This window comes from Plasmodium chabaudi, assembly GCF_900002335.3.
Source record: "Plasmodium chabaudi chabaudi strain AS genome assembly, chromosome: 4".
NCBI lineage: Eukaryota > Apicomplexa > Aconoidasida > Haemosporida > Plasmodiidae > Plasmodium > Plasmodium chabaudi.
This window is the reverse complement of record NC_030104.2, coordinates 216,811-238,211: the sequence shown is the minus strand read 5'-3', so window position 1 is coordinate 238,211 and position 21,401 is coordinate 216,811. Positions and strand designations below refer to the sequence as shown.

Genomic DNA, 21,401 nt, shown 5'->3' with positions numbered 1-21,401 from the left:
GATAAAGAAAATATCTTTAATAAATCTTCACAAAAAGAAGAGGATATCCAAATAAATCATTTTGTTCTTAAACATTTTATGAAAAATATATATCAAAAAAAAATAAACGATGGCAGTAAGAAATTAAAAAAATTAAAATAAAACTAAATAAATAAAACAACGCATTTAATAGATATATAAATATGTATTACATTTCCATTGTTATATATATATAAAAATAAAATACATATATATGTGAATATTGGCTTGTATATATTATATACACTTTAAGTGGGAAATATATAATAATTATAATGGGGAATAAACAGACAAGCCAACACAAAAGTGTTTATAAACTTTTATGTTTGTGCCCGTGGATATATATGTAAACATCCCGTGATCGCATTATTTCATAATATATATTTTTTTTACAATTAATAGGATCGATATGAAGAAAAAGGTGATAATGAAATAGGAAATAACATGGCCGCCCTAAAGGCCAAGAAAGCTAAAAATGCTGCAGCAGTAAAGAAAAGAATTATGAAAAGATTGAAGGACACAAAATTGGTAAGTTACATTATGCATATATGTCGGTTCATTAATATTGGATAGGTTGAGAATGTTGTATGGTATATATGCATAATAATATATTTGACTATATTTTTTAATTATTTTTTATAGGCAAACAAAAGCAAACGTGCTGAATTAAGACAAAGGACATTGAAGTATGAAAAAGAATATGCTGAAGAAAGGAAAAAAATAACAGAATTGAAAAGAGAAGCTCGAAAAAATAATTGCTTTTATAGAGAAGCTGAAAAAAAAGTAGTTTTTGTAATAAGATTAAAGGGTGTTAACAAATTACCACCAAAAGTAAAAAGTGTATTTCGCTTATTAAGATTATTACAACTACATAATGGAGTATTTGTTAAAGTAAATAAAGCTACAAAAGAGATGCTAAAAATAGTTGAACCATATGTCACATATGGATATCCATCATTATCCACTGTTAGAAAATTAATATATAAAAGAGGATATATAAAGGATGGAAAAGTACGTAGATATTCTAGAAAAAAAATTCAAAACAATGAAGATATTTCAAAACATTTAGGTAAATATAATATACATGGTATTGAAGATATGGTTTACCAAATATATACTTGTGGATCTGTTTTTAAAAAAGTAAACAATTTCTTATGGGCATTCAAATTAAAACCACCCAAGAAAGGATTCAAAGCAAAACGACATGGATTTAATGAACCAAGACCTGGAGATTGGGGAAACAGAGAAGAACATATTAATGAGTTGGTTAATAGAATGATTTAAATAAGCCCAATAAAAAAAACAAAAAAGTTGTATAATATCCTTATAAGCAATTATATATATATGCCTCAAGAAAAAACATTTTATCTTTTTTTTTTTTAAATTAAAGATTACAACATCGTTTTAATTTTAATGCATTTATTTTTCTTATATTTTTATGGAAATATTTTTATAATATGAATGAATTGTGTTTTATGTCCTTTGCATATATTTATTAGTACATGCAATGGGGGATAGCCATCATTTATATATAATTTTTTTATTATTTATTGTGCTTGCATACATTTAGTTCAAACTAAAATTTTGAAACCTGTATGAAATATATTGATAAAAAAAACAATCCAAATATTATGAATATATCATAAGTTCATAGGCCATACATATTTTGGTGGCGCCTGAAAATTTCAACCCCAATGCGGAAAATTTTAGTTTTTTATTATAATTGTAATATTATTTTTTTTCATATAAAATAAAAAAAAATATTTTTTAGCCATATAATGTGTATACAGGTTTGTTACTTAATTTTTTTAATCATAATTTTTGGTTAGAGGGGTTTATTTTCTTATTTCCCACATGTTAAGAAGCGGAAAATGTAACATATTATATATATAATAATATTATTATATTATTATATACCTTATGGGTATAAGCCCTATTTTGTGCACTATACGCCATTATAGGTATGCAATGCAGGGAACCATAAAAATTATAATATGTACATACATATCATACAAATTTATAATTACATAGTATATAGATAATAACCTTTTTAAGGATAACGTTGGTATAAATCGCTTCGTAAATTATTTCAAATTATATGCAATATATTCAGCTTTAAATATTATATTTTAAAAATAATAAGCATGGCAAATTTTATTAATATAATATATGATGTGGTATTGGCAATACGTAGGTATAGAAAGCGTATACAGGTGATATATATAGTTTAAAAAATAATATATTACCAAGCATTTAATAAGCTTATGTATGCATAATTTATTTATATATTTTCTGAATATTTTTTTCTTTTAATATTAGTAAATTAAAAAGGCATTAAATAATTAAAGCCATAATTATATATTTTTTGTGCGTTTAAAAAAAAAATAAAAAAAAATACTTTAACAATTTTTTGTTAATTTACAAAATAATACTATTACATATTACAATATATTTTTATTTTGTATAATTCTTTATAATAAAATTATTTTACATTTTTTCTCAATTTATTAAACTTTAAAAAAAATATATTTACTTATTTTAATAAAAACAAATAAAAATGGCTGACGCAGAGAGTGTTGAAAATAATGTAGTAGTTGAGGAAAAGGCAGTTTTTGATAACATAACAGCTATCCAAAAGGTAATATTAATAATTAATAAATGTAAATAAATAATTATATATATATCTATGTTTATATATTGGACAAATCTTGTTATTACTTATAAAAATTCAACTATTTTCATACTTAGTTTGGATATAAAATTTTGATATACATATTATATATGCATATAATTTTTGTTAAAATTTACATAAAATAAAAAATTTCATATACATATATGTAGGTTATAAAAAATGCCTTAGTACATGATGGATTGAAAATTGGAATAAGAGAAGTAATAAAATCAATTGAATCTAAAGAAGCCAAGGTCTGTTTCTTATCAAATGTGTGTTCAGAGCCTGCTTATAAAAAATTAGTTACTGCTTTATGTGCAGAAAAACAAATCCCATTATTTATGATTGATAATGATAGTAAGGATTTAGGACAATGGTCTGGATTATTTAAAGTAGATAAAGAAGGAAATGCTAGAAAAATTATTGGAGCAAGCTCTGTTGCTGTTATTGATTTTGGTGAAGAGTCAGCTGAAAGAGATTTCCTTATGTCACAAAAACCAACAGCTGCAGCTGCCTAAACAATTCATGCAATAATATGTATGTACATGCGCATTACCATTATTTTTGATACAATTATATTAATAATATGCACATTTTAAAAATGTATATTATACATACATTTTTTTTTCTTATTTTATAATTTTCCTTATTTTGTTTTTTACAAAATATTCTGTATATAATCATTGCACTTTTGAAAAAAGACTTACGACATTTTAAAATAGTATAACAAATAATATTGATGATAAAGCAAAGGCTTATCATATTTATCTGCCCATAGGGGAATATTATCACCATGCAGACATATTAATCGGTACATTTTAGAAAGTAAAAAAGATGAATAAAATAAAATTGTATATAAATGTATACCAATTCGAAACTGTAACCTTGCTATGCATGTAATAAAAATTTCACGTATTTTATTACTTTTCAATTTTTTTTTATGTTTCTATAATGAATTGAATAAATACGTTATTTTTTATTATGTATAAGGTAATTCATAAATAGCTATCTCTTTAAAATGTTCCAAAATTGATGAAATAAAAATAGCATAGAAAATCATTTGCATATAGTTATAAAACACACGTTTGTGAAGGAGAGCAAAAAAAAAAAATTTGAAAAAAATACATGTTAATATATATAAGTATGTTTATACATGTACTGTTCATATGCAAAAGTTGCACAACATAATTAGGATGGAAAAAAAAACCTTATGATCTTGGTTTTTCTTTCTTTTCTTTAAATAAAGCTAATAAAGATACTCTTGCTACTTTAACAACTTTAAATTTAACACCAGGCAAATCACCAACTGAGTGCCCACTTCTACCAAATCCTGAAACTAAAACTTCATCGTTTTCATCAATAAAATTTAAACAACCATCTCCAGGAACGAAAGCGGTGATCTTCTTACCATTTTTGATTAATTGTACTCTAACACATTTTCTGTATGCAGAGTTTGGCTGTAAAAAGAAAATAATAATTCAATAATTAATATAAATATTATAATACATTCAAAGAATATTCATTGTGTGTTAAATGCATATAATTGTAATACAAAATGTCTTTGCAAAATAAATATATAATAATAAACAATGTGTTGTTGAAGAACTAAATTATTTTTATGCATAAATAAATCATAAAAATTGATATATTTTTTATTTCTGCAATTTTTTTATCCATTTTTTGACTCACGAGCTATTTTGTATACTTAGCTTATGAAACACAAATGGAACTATATTAAATCGTATTTTTATTCAAATAGCTTTATTTTATTATTTCACAGGAGCTAGCTATTTTTTTTTTTTTTATGAACATTAGCTAGATTGTGCATAAATTATTTTACCTGTTTAGCTTCAATAGCGACTTTTTCGACAACAATTCCCTTAGCGTGAGAACTTCCTCTAAATGGGTTAGACTTCCATCTAGTTCCTAAATGGGATTTTTTGTATCCCTTGTCTGCCCATCTTTGTGTTCTTCTTCTTATTCGAAGTTTTCTTGCTGACCTTAATCCACTAGGTTTTCCTGTTATCAAAAAAAAAAAAATAACGATTATAAGTATAAGCAATATATGCAGCTACAATGATATACAAACTAGGCGTTCATAACATTATGTATATATTAAGGGGAAAAGAGTTGGGCTATTTTCCATATAAAATCAAGGGGAAAATATATAGGAATTATTTTTTAAAGCCATAATATATTTTCATATTTCTTATTTCCATTGTTTTTTTTTTATTGCTTGTTAATAATATATATATGATGCAAAGAAAGTAGTTTGTTACTTTTCTATGAATATGCATATTATATATAAATATATAGCTGAATAAAAAATAATTCTTAGTCCCTTAAAAATCGTATATATATTATTAAGATGTTTTTGTTTGTAAATTTTACCTGATCCCATGTTGACTTAATGATATTGTTAATTTTAAATTAATATATTATTAAATTTTCATAAAATATAATTTTACTTTGTAAATACTTAAAACAAATATGTTTTTTGTATTTTTGTTCGTTGTAATTTTTATTATAAATAAAAAAAATTGTTATATTTTTTTTCAAGAAATTTTATATATATCTATTTATATATATGCATTTAAAAAATATATTAATTTTACGTATATCTACAAACTTTGTTTTTTATTGAGGTAAGGGCATACTACATAAATATATTTAAAAAATGTACCTTCAAAATATAGCAATATATTATATTATATTTTTTTTTTATGCATATTATACGATGTAAGGTAAAATTTGCCAAGCATTTAGGTAAGCACTGAGAAATACGAGCTAAGCCAAGGGTGTTATTAAGTGGTTATATAATATATTTATATATATTTTTTTTACCTTAAAAAATGAAGGGCAATAAATTTATATTATACTATGCAATAATTGTGATGGGTAGTAATGCATATAAAAATTAAGTATACATTTAATGCGCCCGTGGATATTTATATTTATTATTTCATTATTATTATATTATTATTATTTTATATATATATATAAGCTATTTTTTATTTCCAAAAGGTTTTCCCCAACGGTACCCCAATTTATTTGTAGTTTGCTGGGTATACTTTGGATGTTGAAAAATATATAATAAAGTAAGTCATAAAAAATTATTATAACTATATAAATAATAAGCCTTTATTTTTCATATTATTATTTATATAGTTATAATTATTTTTTTTATAATGCTATATTAAGTGTAATTTCGCTTAACATACAGTAGTAAAAAAATATTAACATAATTATTGCGTTGAAAATGGCAAGAGAATATTAACTTATTTGCTACCTATTATATGGACACATTATTTAGTATATTTTTTTATTGTAAAAAATAATATTTATTTTTTTATTTTTTAATTATGTTATAAGAACAAATAAATACATAAATCGTTTATTTATAAAATAAATATGTTGGTAATTATTTCAAAAAATTGTAAAAGTGCTAAGGGGTAAAATTATATACGTATATTTCTCATATTCTTAAACTACTAGGGGACCTTTATAATTTAATTTTTAAAAAATTTTATAATATATAGGCTTTACATATTTTGAATTATTTTATAAATAACACAGATAGGTTTGAAAATAACATATGATATTATTTTAAAAGTTTTACATAAACAATGTCTATGCATGTTTTATCAATATCCATAGGTAGTACAACTAATGGGGTGTAGTACATATTCATTTGCACACACACCAGGTTGAGAATAAAATATATTTCTACAATTTATTACTTTTATAATGAACAAATATTCGCATTCATATGTCCAACAGTATGTTATACATATGTAAATACCCCAACCTTGTAAAGATTAAAAAAAAGGTTTTATTTTTAAATGGTACGGTTTAGGTTGATATAATATTTTTTTAGTAAATAAAAATATATAGTGTTAATTTTGGCTAGTTGTTAAAAAAAAAAAAAAAAAAACTACAAAATAAATACTTTTCCATTTGTTTATATGTAGTACACTATTCATATTTTGTTACTGTTGTTGTATGAATATATCCTATTGAGGAATTAAACATTGGATGGATACTATTAAAAAGTTATTATTTATTTATAACTGTTTTATATGACTATAATTAAAAGGTATGTATGGCTTGCCCACCATTTGTACTTTTTTTTGGTTTTCCAATTTCTATGTGTAGAAATATTTAACGTGATAAGAGAGAATAAAAAAATAGTAATTAAGTTCATCCATTTAATAACCAAGTCCAACAAAAAAATATATGAATAAATAAATATTTTTTATTATATTAATTATCGGTTTAACTTGTAAGAAATTATTTTTTTTTTTTTTAATAAAAATTGCTATTCCGTTGGATGAGCATATGCCAGTGGGAAAATACTATGCATATACCACATGCATATAATACATTTTTTTTTTCTAAAAAATTATAAATATATATGAAAAAAGAAAAGAAAAAAAAAAGCAAAATTAAACTTGCAATTTACACAAATTCATATGCTAATTTAAGGAGAAAAAAAATTAAAGAACATTATTTATTTAACAAATTTTTTCTCGATTTTTTCTCTAAGCTTTTCCAACATTTTCTATATTTCACAAATTTACAAAAATGGTAAGTGCGAACTTATTTGCATGTACTTTTTTATTTTTACCGAACTACATCGTTGCATATAAAAATTATCAATGCCGTGTGTGGTAGTAAAATAATGTTGGATTATGTACACCGCTTTCTTCTAATATAATAAAACATTTCAGCAATTTTTATGGTATATATAGTGATCATATTTTCTGGTTTATTTTTCTTTTTTTTAGATGAACACAGTTGTACCTGAAGTATTGAAGCAAGGGGCTCAAGAGGACAAGGGGGAAATTGCAAGACTGCAAGGATTTGTTGGAGCAATAGCTGTTGGTGATTTAGTAAAAAGCACTTTAGGCCCTCGAGGGTTAGATAAAATATTAACTCCATTAAATATAGAAGGATCAAGGAATCATCAACATACTGTAACAAATGATGGTGCTACTATTTTAAAATCAGTTTGGTTAGATAATCCAGTATCTAAAATATTAGTAGATGTAAGTATGCAACAAGATAACAAATGTGGTGATGGTACTACAGGTGTAGTTGTTTTAGCAGCTGAGATGTTAAGAAATGCTGAAATTTTAGTCGAAAATAAAATCCATCCTCAAATAATTTGTGATGGTTTTCGTATGGCTTTAGAAACAGCTAGAGAAGCATTAAAAGAATCTTGCTTTCGTCATGATATAAATTCAGATGTATTTAGAGAAGACTTATTAAAAATAGCTAGAACCACTTTATCTTCAAAATTGTTAACACATGAAAAAAATCATTTTGCTGAATTAGCTGTTAATGCAATTATGAGAATAAAAGATAATTTAAATTTAGATTTAATACATATAATAAAAAAGAGTGGAGGTACAATTAAAGAATCTTATTTAGAAGATGGTTTTATTTTAGAAAAGAAAATAGGAATCAATCAACCTAAAAGTTTAACTAATTGTAATGTAATGATTGCTAATACACCTATGGATACAGATAAAGTAAAAATATATGGAACTAAAGTAAATGTACATAGTTTTGAAGATATACAAGATTTAGAAAACGAAGAAAAAATGAAAATGAAAAAAAAAGTCGAAAGTATTATATCACATGGATGTAATGTATTTATAAACAGACAGTTAATTTATAATTATCCAGAACAGATATTTAGAGAGCATAATGTTATGACTATAGAACATAGTGATTTTGATGGTATGGAAAGGTTAGCTAATTGCTTAGGAGCTGAAATAGCATCTACTTTTGAAGAAGGATTAAATATAAAATTAGGTCATTGTGAAAAGATAGAAGAAATTATGATTGGTGAAGATAAATTAATACGTTTTTCAGGTTGTAAAAAGAATGGTGCATGTACTATTATACTTAGAGGTGCATCTTCTCATATTTTAGAAGAAAGCGAAAGATCATTACATGATGCATTAGCTGTTCTTTCTGAAACTTTAAAGGATAACCGAATTGTTTTGGGAGCTGGATGTTCAGAAATGTTAATGAGTAATGCTGTTGATAATTTGGCAAGAACAGTTGAAGGAAAAAGAAGTTTAGCAATTGAAGCTTATGCTAAAGCTTTAAGACAAATACCAACATATATATTAGATAATGGTGGTTTTGATAGTTCAGAAATAGTTAGTAAAATACGTGCACAACATACAAAAGGAAATAAATATGCTGGTATTGATATTAACAACGGGGATGTAGGAAATGTTATGGAATTAGGAATATATGAATCATACAATTCGAAACTCTCACAAATAACATCAGCTACTGAAGCAGTAGAAATGATTTTGAGAGTTGATGATATAATAAAATGTGCCCCCAGACAAAGAAGTGGTGTATAACGTCACTTAATTTTGTATAATTAAGCCATCACTCTATCATCCGTGCGCATTCATACGTATGTTATACATCAGCGAGGATGTGGTGCATGCCATAGGCCCCATACACTACTATCACTACTACTACTACTACTACTACTACTACATTCTCGTATTAATTCTTCTATTTTACTCCCCATTTTCGACAATTGCTTTTGCATATTGAAATGGTCATGCGAATGATACTTACACTAATTAACTTTATTTTTTTTTTTCTAAGTTAATTTTCAGTATATATAGCTATTTTTTTTGCACATTCTTTTATGTACTATATACAAAACTTATATACACTGCAATATATTTTATCTCGTTTAATTTTTTTATAAATTTTTTACGAAGGTGTCATGTTGGCATGTTTGACAAAAAAAATAATTTATATTGTCCGCTGGCCTTTCTCTACTTTTCGAGAATTCATAAATATATATTTTTTGCGGTGCATGTAAATTTGTTTATATTCATAAATAAAAGTAAGAATAACAAAAAATTAAAGTAAATTAAATAAGTTCAAAAGTTAAAATGGCAAATTATGTAGACAAGTGAAACCATAATTTGATCCAAAAAATAACACCATTATAGTGCAACTTTTGCACTAAAAAGGAATACCAAAAAAAATAAAAAATATATATATATATATATATATATATAATTGCAACGAAATGGCTGTAAAGTATGCTAGCCGATTTCTTTAAAGTGATTGACACTAAATATGTGGACAACATAAGTTTGCAATTGTGCTAACATTCGAAATGAGGCAATGATAAATCTTTCTATAGTTGTAGAAAAGATTCATTTTAAACATTTTTAGACAAGAAGTCATTAATATAATCCTTAATAAAGAATTTCCTGTTGTAGCTTAGGCGGAAGCTTTTCCGTATATGTGTCGCATCCCATGACCTACGAAAATAAAATAATAAAAATTGCAGACAACCAATAGGGAAAAAACTTGAAAGCAATAAACATGTATATATCATTTATTTTTTATACTTATTGTCAAAATCTTTTGGCATATCTTCAACTTTTTTAAAACTAAGAAATAGTTTACTTCCACCGTATATTGTTATGAGGGCACATAAAATTGTTTGAAGTGTTAGCTGCAAAAAAAGGTGTAATATAGTAAGTTAGATTAATAAAATTTGGTTAAATAGGAGAAGCCATGTTCCTTTTGTTTTTATAACTAACCGGTGTTGGAATTGTAAAATCCTCGATGCTATCCTTTCCTAGTTTGAAAGCATTAAGTACTATTTAAGAAAACAAAAAAATCGTTTAAAAAGTTTGGAATATATTATTTAGGTGATACAAGCTATGTATTTATATGTATATATGCATTTATTCATTTTCAACTTACGCAAATAAACATTGTGGCCACATTTCAATAGGGAGGATAACCCTATAAGGGTTATCATAACTGAAAAATGTTTCATCATTTTATTATTATTTTATTTTCCTTTATTTTTATTTTTCCACTTTTAAACATTTACATAATACCTTCGTTTTTTTTAAAAAATATAATTCCCTTGCATTTTTTTTTATTAAAAAGAGGGAAATAAATTAATAATATATAGTCTGCTTTTTTTGTGGTAATATTTTTTTTAGTAAAATAATATTAGTTCACAACATTTGAATTTTTTATTTATGTACCAATAGGAACTTTTCAAAAGTGCTACATATATAACACCGAAAAAGAAAGAATAATAATTATAGTATATTACTAAAAAAATATTTAATTTTCTTTTTATTTAAAATAAATATTTTAAGGAAAATCATTATAATATATATTATGTATAAGCTTTTGTAAAATAAAATAATTTTTTTTTTGGGCATACTTTAAATTTTCTATAAAATATGTGGCTGCCCTTTTCCAGTTTCGTCTTCTTGTATATCCTAAATTGGTTTACATATTTCGGGATAATATGCAAAAACAATATGTAACAAATAATAAATAATAAATAATAAATAGCAAATTAGGGACATACAAGTGTACTAATAAAAAATTAGTTTTCAACTATAGCTGCTTTAGAGCATTATGTGTGCAAAATGGGTTATGTTAGGATAGGCTATATAGCTATTTTTCTTTCTTTTTTACATTCATAAAATAAAGAAACAATTAAAAGTGAATAATAATTGTATTCATGATAAGCATGTTGGACTGTCGCATAGAAAGCAGTCGCTTATCCTTTTGAATTTTCAATGTATATGTAATACATTTTTTATTGTTGCTTATTTAAAGAAGCGGTATATTTTATGATAGTGTGAAAAGGTTTATCAAAAAGTGGGAAAATAAAAAACACGACATAAAAAGTATTACTTGTGCAGGAAAAATAAAACAATAAAAAAATAAAAGTATGCCATTTTGGAAATACAAATGTTTAGTGTAAAACTGTTGGCTATATATGCACACACACATGATGGGCTTACAGCCGTTCGCCTATTCTTCTATATCTTAAATTTATTTGGATTACTTTTACTAATAAATAATGGTGATATAAAACGATGGAATGGACAATTGAACGATGTTTATTCTTATGTGGCATTAATTAAATAGGGTGAAAGTAAAAGAGAATGTTTTTTTTTTTTTTTTTTTTTTATAACTAGCTAAAATGGATTTCCAAACAGCCAATTTTCATTATTGCTATATTTCCGTACTCTTCCCATTTTATTAATTTTTTTATTTTGTAAATTAATTCTATTATGCGGATAAAATATATCTTCGCTTGGTGTAATATTTTGTTTAATTTCGTTTGTCAATATTTTGATATTATTTTTTACATTAACAAAAAAAATGGCGGGTAGTTGTGGCAAATCCAGCATAAGAGTCAGGTTTGCAAAGGATAATCCTGGGGCTGACGTCATTTTTTTTAATAAAGCTTTTCAAAAAGGGGGTAGGGAATGCATATAATAATATGAAATCTTTGGTAATATGTTAAAAGTATAATTGTAAAAGCGTGGTCTTAAAAAATGGAATTTATCATTTAACGTGTTTATAGTTCAAGTAAAAAGGCATTTGCTTAGTATAATTATAAATATTAAAATAGCAAAAAATTATGATATTTTTTAAAACGCCTTTACGATATTCCTCCAAGTGTATTACTCATATTTACTGTGTATTTTCAATATTTTTTTTTTATTATTTTTTTTTATCATTTTATGTATCTCCAACTTTTTAATACTCTTGGAAAAACAAATTGTAAGTGTACTAAATATTTTGTAAATAGGCTAACGGGAAAAACTTAATCAGTACCCATAAAAAATAAATATTTATATATGCGCACGCATTTTTTAAATAATTTTTTTTTACACTATTTTTTTGATTATATATTTTTTATTTATTTTTAAAAATATATAATTATTATTTTGAGCGGCATTAGGCATATTTTACACAATTTTTATCATTTTATATCGTTTTGCATTTTATACATTTATGGGTATGTAAATTACCTAAAACAGTAAACAAATGTAACGGCTAAATATTTAGTAAAACTATTAAAGGGATGTATTAATAATATAGCCATAATAAAAAAACTGTATGTTGTGTCAACTAGTGAATGGTAAGAATAAATTGATATAAAATGTATATTCATTATGGAAATTATTTTTTTTATTATTTTATTTAAATATATTTGTATGCAAAAAATTGCGCAATAACGTAAGAATATACCAATTTTGTTCGCAAACACAAAGTGCATGTATAGCATAGCATAGTATAGCAAATGCATGTATTATTTCCACCCTTTTTGTGTTAGATTTTATTTAATTGGGGCTTATTTTTCAAAAGTTGATACAAAAGAAGTATACGGATATTTCCCAACTCACCAAGTGTGTGATAAACGAGGCCTCTATATTCTTTTCTTTTTTAACGGGGCATAGGGAACGAAATGAAAGTGCCTGCTTCAGTACATGTAGCAATAAAAATAAAATAAAATATTATATACCTATTTATAATATACGCATATATTAAAAGGAATACGAAATAATGGTACCGATGCGTGCACATAACGTGTTGAAGAGTTGCTTTGACAAAGTGATTGGCAATTCTATAGGAAATAATTTCTTATATAATACTAGTGTAAGAAGGTTATCACATAATAATTATTATAAAGGTAGTAATTTATTTGTAGATAGCTCAAGCTTTCATTATATGAATATTGAAAAAGAAAAATGTAGTAAAACAAATAGCCCGTTTTTAATAAGCTCTCGAAATATAGTTAGTAGTACAGCTAAAAAATTAAATAAAAATAATTATATTGAAAATGGTAGTAAAGAAGAAGATAAATTTTTTGAAGGTGAACATTTGAATAGACAATTAGGAGGATATGGATATCCTATGATGTTTATTGTTACTTATGATAGACCAAGTTGGCAACCATTTTGGGAAAATGATTGTGATGTTATACCAAGAGATGAGTTTGGTATACCTGCTAGTATTCCTCCTGAAGTTTCAACAAATATAAAACATACCTATTATGTTCCTCCACAATTTTATATGTTTTTAAAAAAATTAGGTGATGATACTGCTGAATTAAAACCATATATGACTAAATTAATACAAGGGGAATTTACTTATGACGATTATCAAGAAATGTTTTATAAATTTGCAAAGCCTTTAAAAATTTTCCGTAAAAAAATTCCAGTTCCATACAGATCGGCAGAAGAAATGAAACATGAAGAAAATATTAAATGGCAATCAGCTTGGTATACATATAGACAAAAAGTTTTAGCTGAATATAATGTAACAATGTGTTTAAGAGAATTTATTTTATATATGACAGTTGGATTATATTTTGCATATTTATGGCTTGACGCTTTAAGGCAATATCGTCTTGATATGAAGCTTTTTTATTTAGAGGCTCCAGAGCATAAAATAAATTGGGTAAAGCCAAGGGGGGACCTTGTATAAATAATTCCAACCATATTACTACCCAAAATATAATCAAACAGTTTACAAAAAAATATTTGTTTCGTTTGTTGTAAATGTAAAATATGTATTTTTTTTGAAAAGCTGTGAAAAATGAATGTAGTTAAGATTATTTTTTTTCACTCTCCTTTTTCATGTTCTTTCCACTTTTCATGTTAGAAATGCACGGGTGCTTCGACTTAGTACCAAACGATTATGTATAACATTCATGTGTGTAAATATGAATATATTTCCTCTATATTTATTTTATTATTTTTTTGTAACGACGCAAGTTTGGTGTATAGCACATCCCAACTTAAAGCCAATTTCAGTCTTTAGTTTTTTAAGCCTCATTTGAAAGAGTTAAAAAATGGAGGCATAAATATATTGTAGTGTATTATTAAAATCGAAAAATGAAAAGAAAATTTGACTTATAGTTAGAAATTCAGCTGAAGTGTTTTTTATTTTTTTTCAAATTCTGTAAAAAATAGTTGAGTTTATAATACATTGGTATAAAGTTATGTTCCCTAACGAAATAGCTTCGTCAGTATAAATGGATTTTTAAAAAATATATATAAAATCGAAAGGAATAAAATTGACTATTACTACAAAATAAAAGCATCACATAATAGCATATATATGTGTGTATGTGCATGTGAATAATATAAAATAATTGTAAAAAAAAAATAGGCATACAATAAAGTATGCCTATATGAGAGCTGTAAAAAAATGTAGTAGTAAGGGTAAACTACAATATTGGTATGTGGAAGTAGGAATATATATTGTTTAACTTTTAAATGCCATGAAATAAAATTTCAATTATCATTCTGTGTAATCTATATGTATTTATTAATATTGAAATGGGTGAGAATCTAAATTAAACATTAAATAATTAGAAAAAAGGATAGTATAATTTAAAATACATAATAGGGAGATATTATGTTAGTGTTTATTGTTGTAAAGATAATGAGTCGATGTAAGATTTTGCTTCTTCGATATTTTTATTCATTTGATCTTTAGACCAGTTTAATTCGTCTTTCATTAAATTAGCAACTTTGTTTATTACTTGATTTGCAGCATTGCTATCAATAAAACCTAATCTAAATCTTCTTCCAATGACATCAGAAATAGTATTGGCAAATTCATATCTACTTGCATATACAATTTCAGCTTCTATATATGGTTTTGATTGATCAAGTTTATTAAATAATTTTAATTCATTAGCTATTTCACAAACCTTTTCAGATAAATATCCATAATTTGATACTAAATAGTTTGCAGTTTCATAATCAATTTCAGAATATTTATCAACAAGTTTTTTTCCTAATTTACTACATCCAAATGTTAAATCTTCTTGATTTAAATTTCCATTTTCATCATGACTACCAATTAACATTAAAAATTTGGTTCTGCATTCATTTTTATTTTGTATTTTATCACTATGTTTTGATATAACATAGTCTATAGTATCTTGAGCCATCTTTCTATATATAGTCCATTTCCCTCCTAATATACTGATTAATCCATTATCATCTTCGATAATTTCATGGCTTCTCGATATTTCATGTGTTGTAACTTCATCTGAATTCTCATTGTTATTATTTTTTTTTTGTTTTTTTGAATCATAAACTAAAGGTCGGAATCCACACCAAGCAGCTTTAATATCATTTTTTATTTCTTCAGGAGAAACATTAATATATTTAGATAATTCAGTTGCTAAAAATTCGGTATCTTTGGGATCAATCTTTGGATGATCTACTAATGGACGTTGCTCATCAGTTGTTCCAACGATGGTACTATTTTCCCAAGGTAAAAGAAATAATACTCTACCATCACTAGTCTTAGGAATAATCATACCGTTATTTTTAGATGAATACCATTTGGGTAAAATAAAATGGCAACCTACTGATACTTGTATTATAGGTCTACTATTTTCATCAGCCATTTTTCGAATAATATCTCCTTGTGGTCCTGTAGCATTAATAATAACTTTTGCATATATTTCAATTTCTTTGTTATTCATTTTATCTAATGCTCTAACACCTATTATTTTTTGATTATTTTCATCCATTATGAAACTTATAACTTCCATATGATTGCATACAGTAGCTCCGACTTGACCCGGTACATAATCATCTATTGCACTTGTTAATACTAAATTTAAATTCATTCTTGTGTCGTTATGTTGTCCATCATAGTATACCAAAGAACCTTTTAATTCATCTTGATGTAGCAAAGGGAATTGATCCAACGTATTTTGTTTTTGTATATACATCGAATTAGGTACACCTTTATCAAAATAACAAACTAAATCAGCTAATAAATCATATATTTTTATATTATATGCAAAATATGGAACTTGCCATAATTTATATATAGGCATTAATATTGGAACAGGTCGAGACATAAACGGTGCAATCTTCATTGCATGAGCTCTTTCACCTAAAGCTTCCCAAACAAAATATAATTCGGATATATCTAATTTCTTTACTGCATTTTCTAAATATCTAATACCACCATGTAATAATTTAGTCGACTTTGAAGATGTTCCACTTGAAAAATCGTTTCTATCAATTAGAGCACATTTTATACCTCTTGTTGCACAATCTAAAGCTAATCCTGCTCCTGTTGCTCCACCACCTATTATTAATATATCATATTGATTTGATTTTAATCTGTTTACCATTTCAGATCTACTAGGAATTGGACTATACTTATATGTCACATCCTTATCAATCATGTTCTTGTGAAAGTTTACCTTGAGAAGGTAAACACCTCCAACGGATATCATGCCGAGACCACCCCCTCCGACCAGAACCTTCTTCAGCATTCTGCGCAGGAAAAAAGGAAGTAAATAAAAAATTGGAAAAAAACCTGAACGAGGGATGTGAAAAAAGGGAGCAAGGGGAAGAGGTGAAAATTACTTGGCTAGGCGTAATTAGAAAATAGGATTTTCCCAAACACGCTAGGAAGTAGGTAGGTTATTTCGCTGCAATGAAAAAAAGGCTTTATGTGTTGCTTGAAGAATATATATTTACATGCACACTTCATCTTTGAATAATTTATGTTTAGCTTCTTCCTTTTTTAATGGTATCAAAGAAATACGTGAATTTTACAAAATGTATGTAAACTTACGTGAGCTATATCAGAGCCGACGGCAACTTGCAAATTTGAATTTTCCGAAGAAAAATAATTTCAGTATATTTCTGCACAGTTAATAAAGTATAAATGGATGAAAAGAAATGTAATAAAGGAAATATAAATTTAAATAAGTGGAAATAATCATTTAAGCAATATAAATTTTGAAGATAATTCCATTTGACTAAAACAATATATATACATATAAGTACAATATGTAACTAGCATGTTTTATTTCTTTGTTTTTATTATAATGTAAAACACGAAAAGAAATTGGCCAAATTGTTTAGCCAACACATATTGTAACATATGGATATGTCATACAACAAATAAGGCCATAAAGAGTATTAAAAAAAGTTGTAAAAACATTATATTTTTATATATGGAAAATATAAATAATATAATTTCACTACCTTTTATTTAAATGTTCATAAGAAAATACAATGCAAATGTCTTCGTCGCTTTGCACATATAAACTCGTTTTATTATAATATCATTGTCAAGTTTGTTTTATATTTACAAATAAAATATGTTATATGTTTGTTTTATCTTTATTTGTTTGTTCTTATATGATGATAGCCTTTTTCATGACACCCATTATTATTTTTTTTTTTTTTTTTTTTATAAAAAATATAAAACATAAAAATGGAAAATTATATATATATATAAATACATATATAAGAATAAACCCGTAAATATGTAATAAATTATTTTATGCATATATATTGTATGTACGTATATATATACATATTTTTAATATGCAATATAATAATCAATTGTGTTTATTTATATATGTATATAGCTATTTCATAAAAAAAATATATTCCGTATATGTATGATCATTTATTTAGGAAAAAAAAAATAAAAAAAGTATAGATATATTTCATTACACAATTATACAAATTAAGTATATATAATTACGTTTTTAACGAGATTGTTAAAATTTACGTTTCTCAATAGTTAAGAAATTATATAATTTTTTATTCCCTTTGGATATCACTATATTTAAAACAAGTATGTATATATTTTAATGCATTTTGTAAATATATATAATTGCTTATATGTTATATTCTAATCCAGAACATGTTTTGTATAAAGCCAATTTATATTATACAAAGCAGTTAGCCGTATGAATATATAAATACACTAATACGAATTTATGTACTGTTTACTACATAAAAAAACAAACACATATATTTATATATTCGCATTCTTATATAGACTTTCAATATTAATCTTTATTTTAATAAAAAATGGGATCCGCATCCGAAGCTATTAAAAAATTTGTACAAAAAATCATCGATGAAAATAAAATTGCTGTATTTTCAAAAACGTAATACAAAAAAAAAATATAATTATATTTCCAGGTGTAAATTTTAGTTTTGAACTAATATGCACCTATATAAAAAATTGTAAAAATATTTATAAAAATAAAGCAGGGATTAATATATATGTTGTAAAATATTTGTGTATGTATTTTTTTTTAGCGAATGCCCATATTGCATTAAAGCAATATCCATATTAAAAGGATATAATCCTAATGTGGTATGATAATATTGAAACGTATAAAAATGTATTTTCTTATAAGAAAATAGTGTTCTTTTCACAATTATATCTGTACATGTATAAACACACATAATAATTATGTCATGTGTGTAAAGTAATACCCATGAAAATTGCACATTTAAAAATAAAATGCTTGTAACTAATAACATTTTTTGATTTATGCAAATTTAGTATGTAGAGCAAATTGAGAAAAACCCCAATATGGCGGACATCCAATCATATTTAAAGGAATTAACTGGTAGGCCATACAAATCGCTAATCAAGAAAACAATTTCAAATAAACTAAATGGAATGCATATAGTTGTATATGGATAATATATGTATAACATATGCATATGTGAATATGTAAATTTTGTTTGCTTTAGGAAAAAGTTCTGTACCAAGAATATTTATAAACAAGGAATCTGTCGGAGGATGTGATGACTTGGTAATAATAAAATTTCAAAATAGGACAAAATAATATGAACATGTTCAGAATTTTTTTAATATTATATGAACATGTGTGTGCAAATAAATAAATAACAAAATAAATAAATAAAAAAATAAATAAAAAATGATATGGTCTTTTTCAGGTCAAGGAAAACGACGCCGGAAAACTTCAAGAGAGACTAAAGAGCATCGGAATGCTTAGCTAATTAAGCTGAAAATTAACACATAATTAAGCTGAAAATTATCATATAATTAAGCTGAAAATTAACACATAATTAAAATTAGTTAATATAAACATAACTATGCATGCTTTATTAATTACAAAAATTATTTTATATTATTTTTTCGTCATGCATGTTTTTATAACGTAACGAATTGTGTGTAACATATATTCGAACGATAAATGGTTATGCAAATATAATATATTTTAAAAAAAATTAAAAAGTTGTTATATATTTATAAAAAAACTGTATTTAACCTGTTTGGAAACCCTTTAATTAAATGCCATCATACCAAAAAATATAAAATGCAATGAAAAGAGATTGTAGCAAATAAATATGCATAATATTTAAAATCATGTAAAAGACAAAAATTATAAACATAGAATGGAATAATTTTATGTATAATGTTGATAAAGTTCAAGTTAGTAAAATGGTATAAAAAAAAATATAATAATAATACTATGCCTGGTTATGTAATTACAAGTTTTTTGGTGAAAATTCAAAATAGTTCTAGTGCGAAGGCACCTATTTTTGTTTCATTTTTTCAACAAATGCATCGATTATTTCGTTTATTTTTTGAGGTGTGTCTGATTTTACTACATCGTTAATAGTAGAATATTCAGGTGTTTTGTTATCAAAAATATAAGTATATTTATATTTGTTTTCATCATCAGCAGAAAAATCTGAAATAATTTCGTTAACACATATATATCCTTTAGCTTCCATTTCAATTTCATTATTTTTATTTTTTTTGGAAGCTTTCCATTCAGCACCAATTTTTAAATCATAAATAATAATTTTTTTTTTCTTTCTTAAACTTGATGAAGCTTCTCCTTCAATTTCTGCATTAAAAAATTGCATATAAATATTATTATTTAATTCAATTGTAGAACTATTTAAAGTTTTTTCTAATTCTTCCTTTGCCCATTTCGTTAAGCATTTTTCTTCCCAATGATAATTATTAATATTCCATACAGATCCTTCTTTTTTTTCATCATTTTGAATTTTATTTACATTATTATCATTGTTTATATCTTGTTGTATTTTTACATTATCATTATAATTAATTTTGATGTCTTTAAGCTTTTCTTCTTCAGTCTCCTTAATTTTTAGTTCTTTGCTGGCTGAAAAGTATGAACAAGCAATACAAAAATAGGAAATAAAAAATATAAGAAATTATTGCAAATTATGTTATATTTACAAAAAAGATGTGAAATTTTAAATGGTAGAAAAACGTATATGTACATTTTTTATATTTTTTAAATTACATTCGTTTGTGTCATGCTTTAAAAGTTCGATTTGGAAATCCTTCAGGGTGTTTTTGATTTTTTCTTTCCCTTCTTTTCTTAATATTGCATATGCTTTTTTCATGTCTGCATTGCTTTCATTTGCTTCCACATTTATTTCGTAATCGTTGTCCTAGTGTTAAAAAAAAATTATGATAAATAAATAGGTAAATATATTTATATATCAATTTTTATTAAAATTTAATAGGTACATTTCACCTGACCGTTCAGGTAAATATATAAATATGGTCATACCTCCAATGAGCAATTTGAAAAGTCTAATATTTCCACATCCCCACCAAAGGAATTAATATTTTCTTTTTTTCTTAAACAATTCCATTTAAATTTAATGACAAATTCGAAAGAGCTAATCTGTTTTCCTTTTCGAATTGATACAGAAGCCTAAAAATGCAAAAAAATAAAAATACATGTGTGTGTGGTTTTCCAAAAATAGGAATACATAATTATAAAATTTTTATTTTTATATCTTCATTATATTTTTATTTTGTTACATTTCCTGTTATGTTGATTGTGTCAAAGTATATAGACAAGTCCTCATCCTCAATTTTTAAATGAATTAACTTCGACTTTATATAAGACTCTCCCCATTTGTTGTAATTTTTTTCTTCCCTACAAATGATAAGTTTGTAAATTTGATGTTATAAAAGAAATATAATTATTTTTTTATTTCTTTTCTTTTATATTACCAATGCCAGCTGTTTTTATTCCATATAGATCCTGCCATGTTATATAAATTTT

General features: G+C 24.8%; 10 protein-coding genes and 1 non-coding gene across 11 annotated transcripts; 5 read left to right on the top strand and 6 right to left on the bottom strand.

Annotated features, from left to right (window-relative positions):
• Nucleotides 1–109: 109 nt before the first annotated feature.
• PCHAS_0406400 (60S ribosomal protein L7, putative) lies at nt 110–1,302 on the top strand (the record flags this gene model as incomplete). Its single annotated transcript, XM_016799972.1, has 3 exons — nt 110–115; nt 421–546; nt 661–1,302. The coding sequence occupies 3 exons, from the start codon at nt 110–112 to the stop codon at nt 1,300–1,302; spliced, it is 774 nt and encodes a 257-aa protein (XP_016653275.1).
• Nucleotides 1,303–2,575: 1,273 nt separating this feature from the next.
• On the top strand, nt 2,576–3,207 carry PCHAS_0406300 (40S ribosomal protein S12, putative; the record flags this gene model as incomplete). The annotated part of the gene is made up of 2 exons (XM_741068.1): nt 2,576–2,656; nt 2,860–3,207. The coding sequence occupies 2 exons, from the start codon at nt 2,576–2,578 to the stop codon at nt 3,205–3,207; spliced, it is 429 nt and encodes a 142-aa protein (XP_746161.1).
• Nucleotides 3,208–3,897: 690 nt separating this feature from the next.
• On the bottom strand, nt 3,898–5,090 carry PCHAS_0406200 (40S ribosomal protein S23, putative; the record flags this gene model as incomplete). Its single annotated transcript, XM_016799971.1, has 3 exons — nt 3,898–4,146; nt 4,530–4,708; nt 5,081–5,090. 3 exons carry the CDS (start codon nt 5,088–5,090, stop codon nt 3,898–3,900), a joined length of 438 nt encoding a protein of 145 aa, XP_016653274.1.
• On the bottom strand, nt 4,281–4,420 carry PCHAS_0406210. The gene has a single exon (XR_001678619.1). It is a non-coding gene; the product is annotated as a small nucleolar RNA snoR03 (small nucleolar RNA).
• Nucleotides 5,091–7,273: 2,183 nt separating the features above from the next.
• PCHAS_0406100 (T-complex protein 1 subunit beta, putative) lies at nt 7,274–9,075 on the top strand (the record flags this gene model as incomplete). Its single annotated transcript, XM_016799970.1, has 2 exons — nt 7,274–7,276; nt 7,477–9,075. 2 exons carry the CDS (start codon nt 7,274–7,276, stop codon nt 9,073–9,075), a joined length of 1,602 nt encoding a protein of 533 aa, XP_016653273.1.
• An 827-nt stretch (nt 9,076–9,902) lies between these two features.
• On the bottom strand, nt 9,903–10,535 carry PCHAS_0406000 (ER membrane protein complex subunit 5, putative; the record flags this gene model as incomplete). Its single annotated transcript, XM_016799969.1, has 4 exons — nt 9,903–10,005; nt 10,096–10,202; nt 10,291–10,349; nt 10,457–10,535. 4 exons carry the CDS (start codon nt 10,533–10,535, stop codon nt 9,903–9,905), a joined length of 348 nt encoding a protein of 115 aa, XP_016653272.1.
• Nucleotides 10,536–11,703: 1,168 nt separating this feature from the next.
• Nucleotides 11,704–11,961, bottom strand: PCHAS_0405900 (ATP synthase-associated protein, putative; the record flags this gene model as incomplete). Its single annotated transcript, XM_741182.1, has 1 exon — nt 11,704–11,961. One exon carries the CDS (start codon nt 11,959–11,961, stop codon nt 11,704–11,706), a length of 258 nt encoding a protein of 85 aa, XP_746275.1.
• Nucleotides 11,962–13,081: 1,120 nt separating this feature from the next.
• On the top strand, nt 13,082–14,005 carry PCHAS_0405800 (cytochrome c oxidase subunit ApiCOX35, putative; the record flags this gene model as incomplete). Its single annotated transcript, XM_741180.2, has 1 exon — nt 13,082–14,005. The coding sequence occupies one exon, from the start codon at nt 13,082–13,084 to the stop codon at nt 14,003–14,005; it is 924 nt and encodes a 307-aa protein (XP_746273.2).
• A 946-nt stretch (nt 14,006–14,951) lies between these two features.
• On the bottom strand, nt 14,952–16,832 carry PCHAS_0405700 (FAD-dependent glycerol-3-phosphate dehydrogenase, putative; the record flags this gene model as incomplete). Its single annotated transcript, XM_016799968.1, has 1 exon — nt 14,952–16,832. One exon carries the CDS (start codon nt 16,830–16,832, stop codon nt 14,952–14,954), a length of 1,881 nt encoding a protein of 626 aa, XP_016653271.1.
• A 1,561-nt stretch (nt 16,833–18,393) lies between these two features.
• On the top strand, nt 18,394–19,341 carry PCHAS_0405600 (glutaredoxin 1, putative; the record flags this gene model as incomplete). The annotated part of the gene is made up of 5 exons (XM_016799967.1): nt 18,394–18,473; nt 18,628–18,685; nt 18,878–18,944; nt 19,072–19,133; nt 19,279–19,341. The coding sequence occupies 5 exons, from the start codon at nt 18,394–18,396 to the stop codon at nt 19,339–19,341; spliced, it is 330 nt and encodes a 109-aa protein (XP_016653270.1).
• A 540-nt stretch (nt 19,342–19,881) lies between these two features.
• On the bottom strand, nt 19,882–21,387 carry PCHAS_0405500 (activator of Hsp90 ATPase, putative; the record flags this gene model as incomplete). The annotated part of the gene is made up of 5 exons (XM_016799966.1): nt 19,882–20,480; nt 20,625–20,775; nt 20,898–21,044; nt 21,155–21,272; nt 21,350–21,387. The coding sequence occupies 5 exons, from the start codon at nt 21,385–21,387 to the stop codon at nt 19,882–19,884; spliced, it is 1,053 nt and encodes a 350-aa protein (XP_016653269.1).
• Between the last annotated feature and the right edge of the window lie 14 nt (nt 21,388–21,401).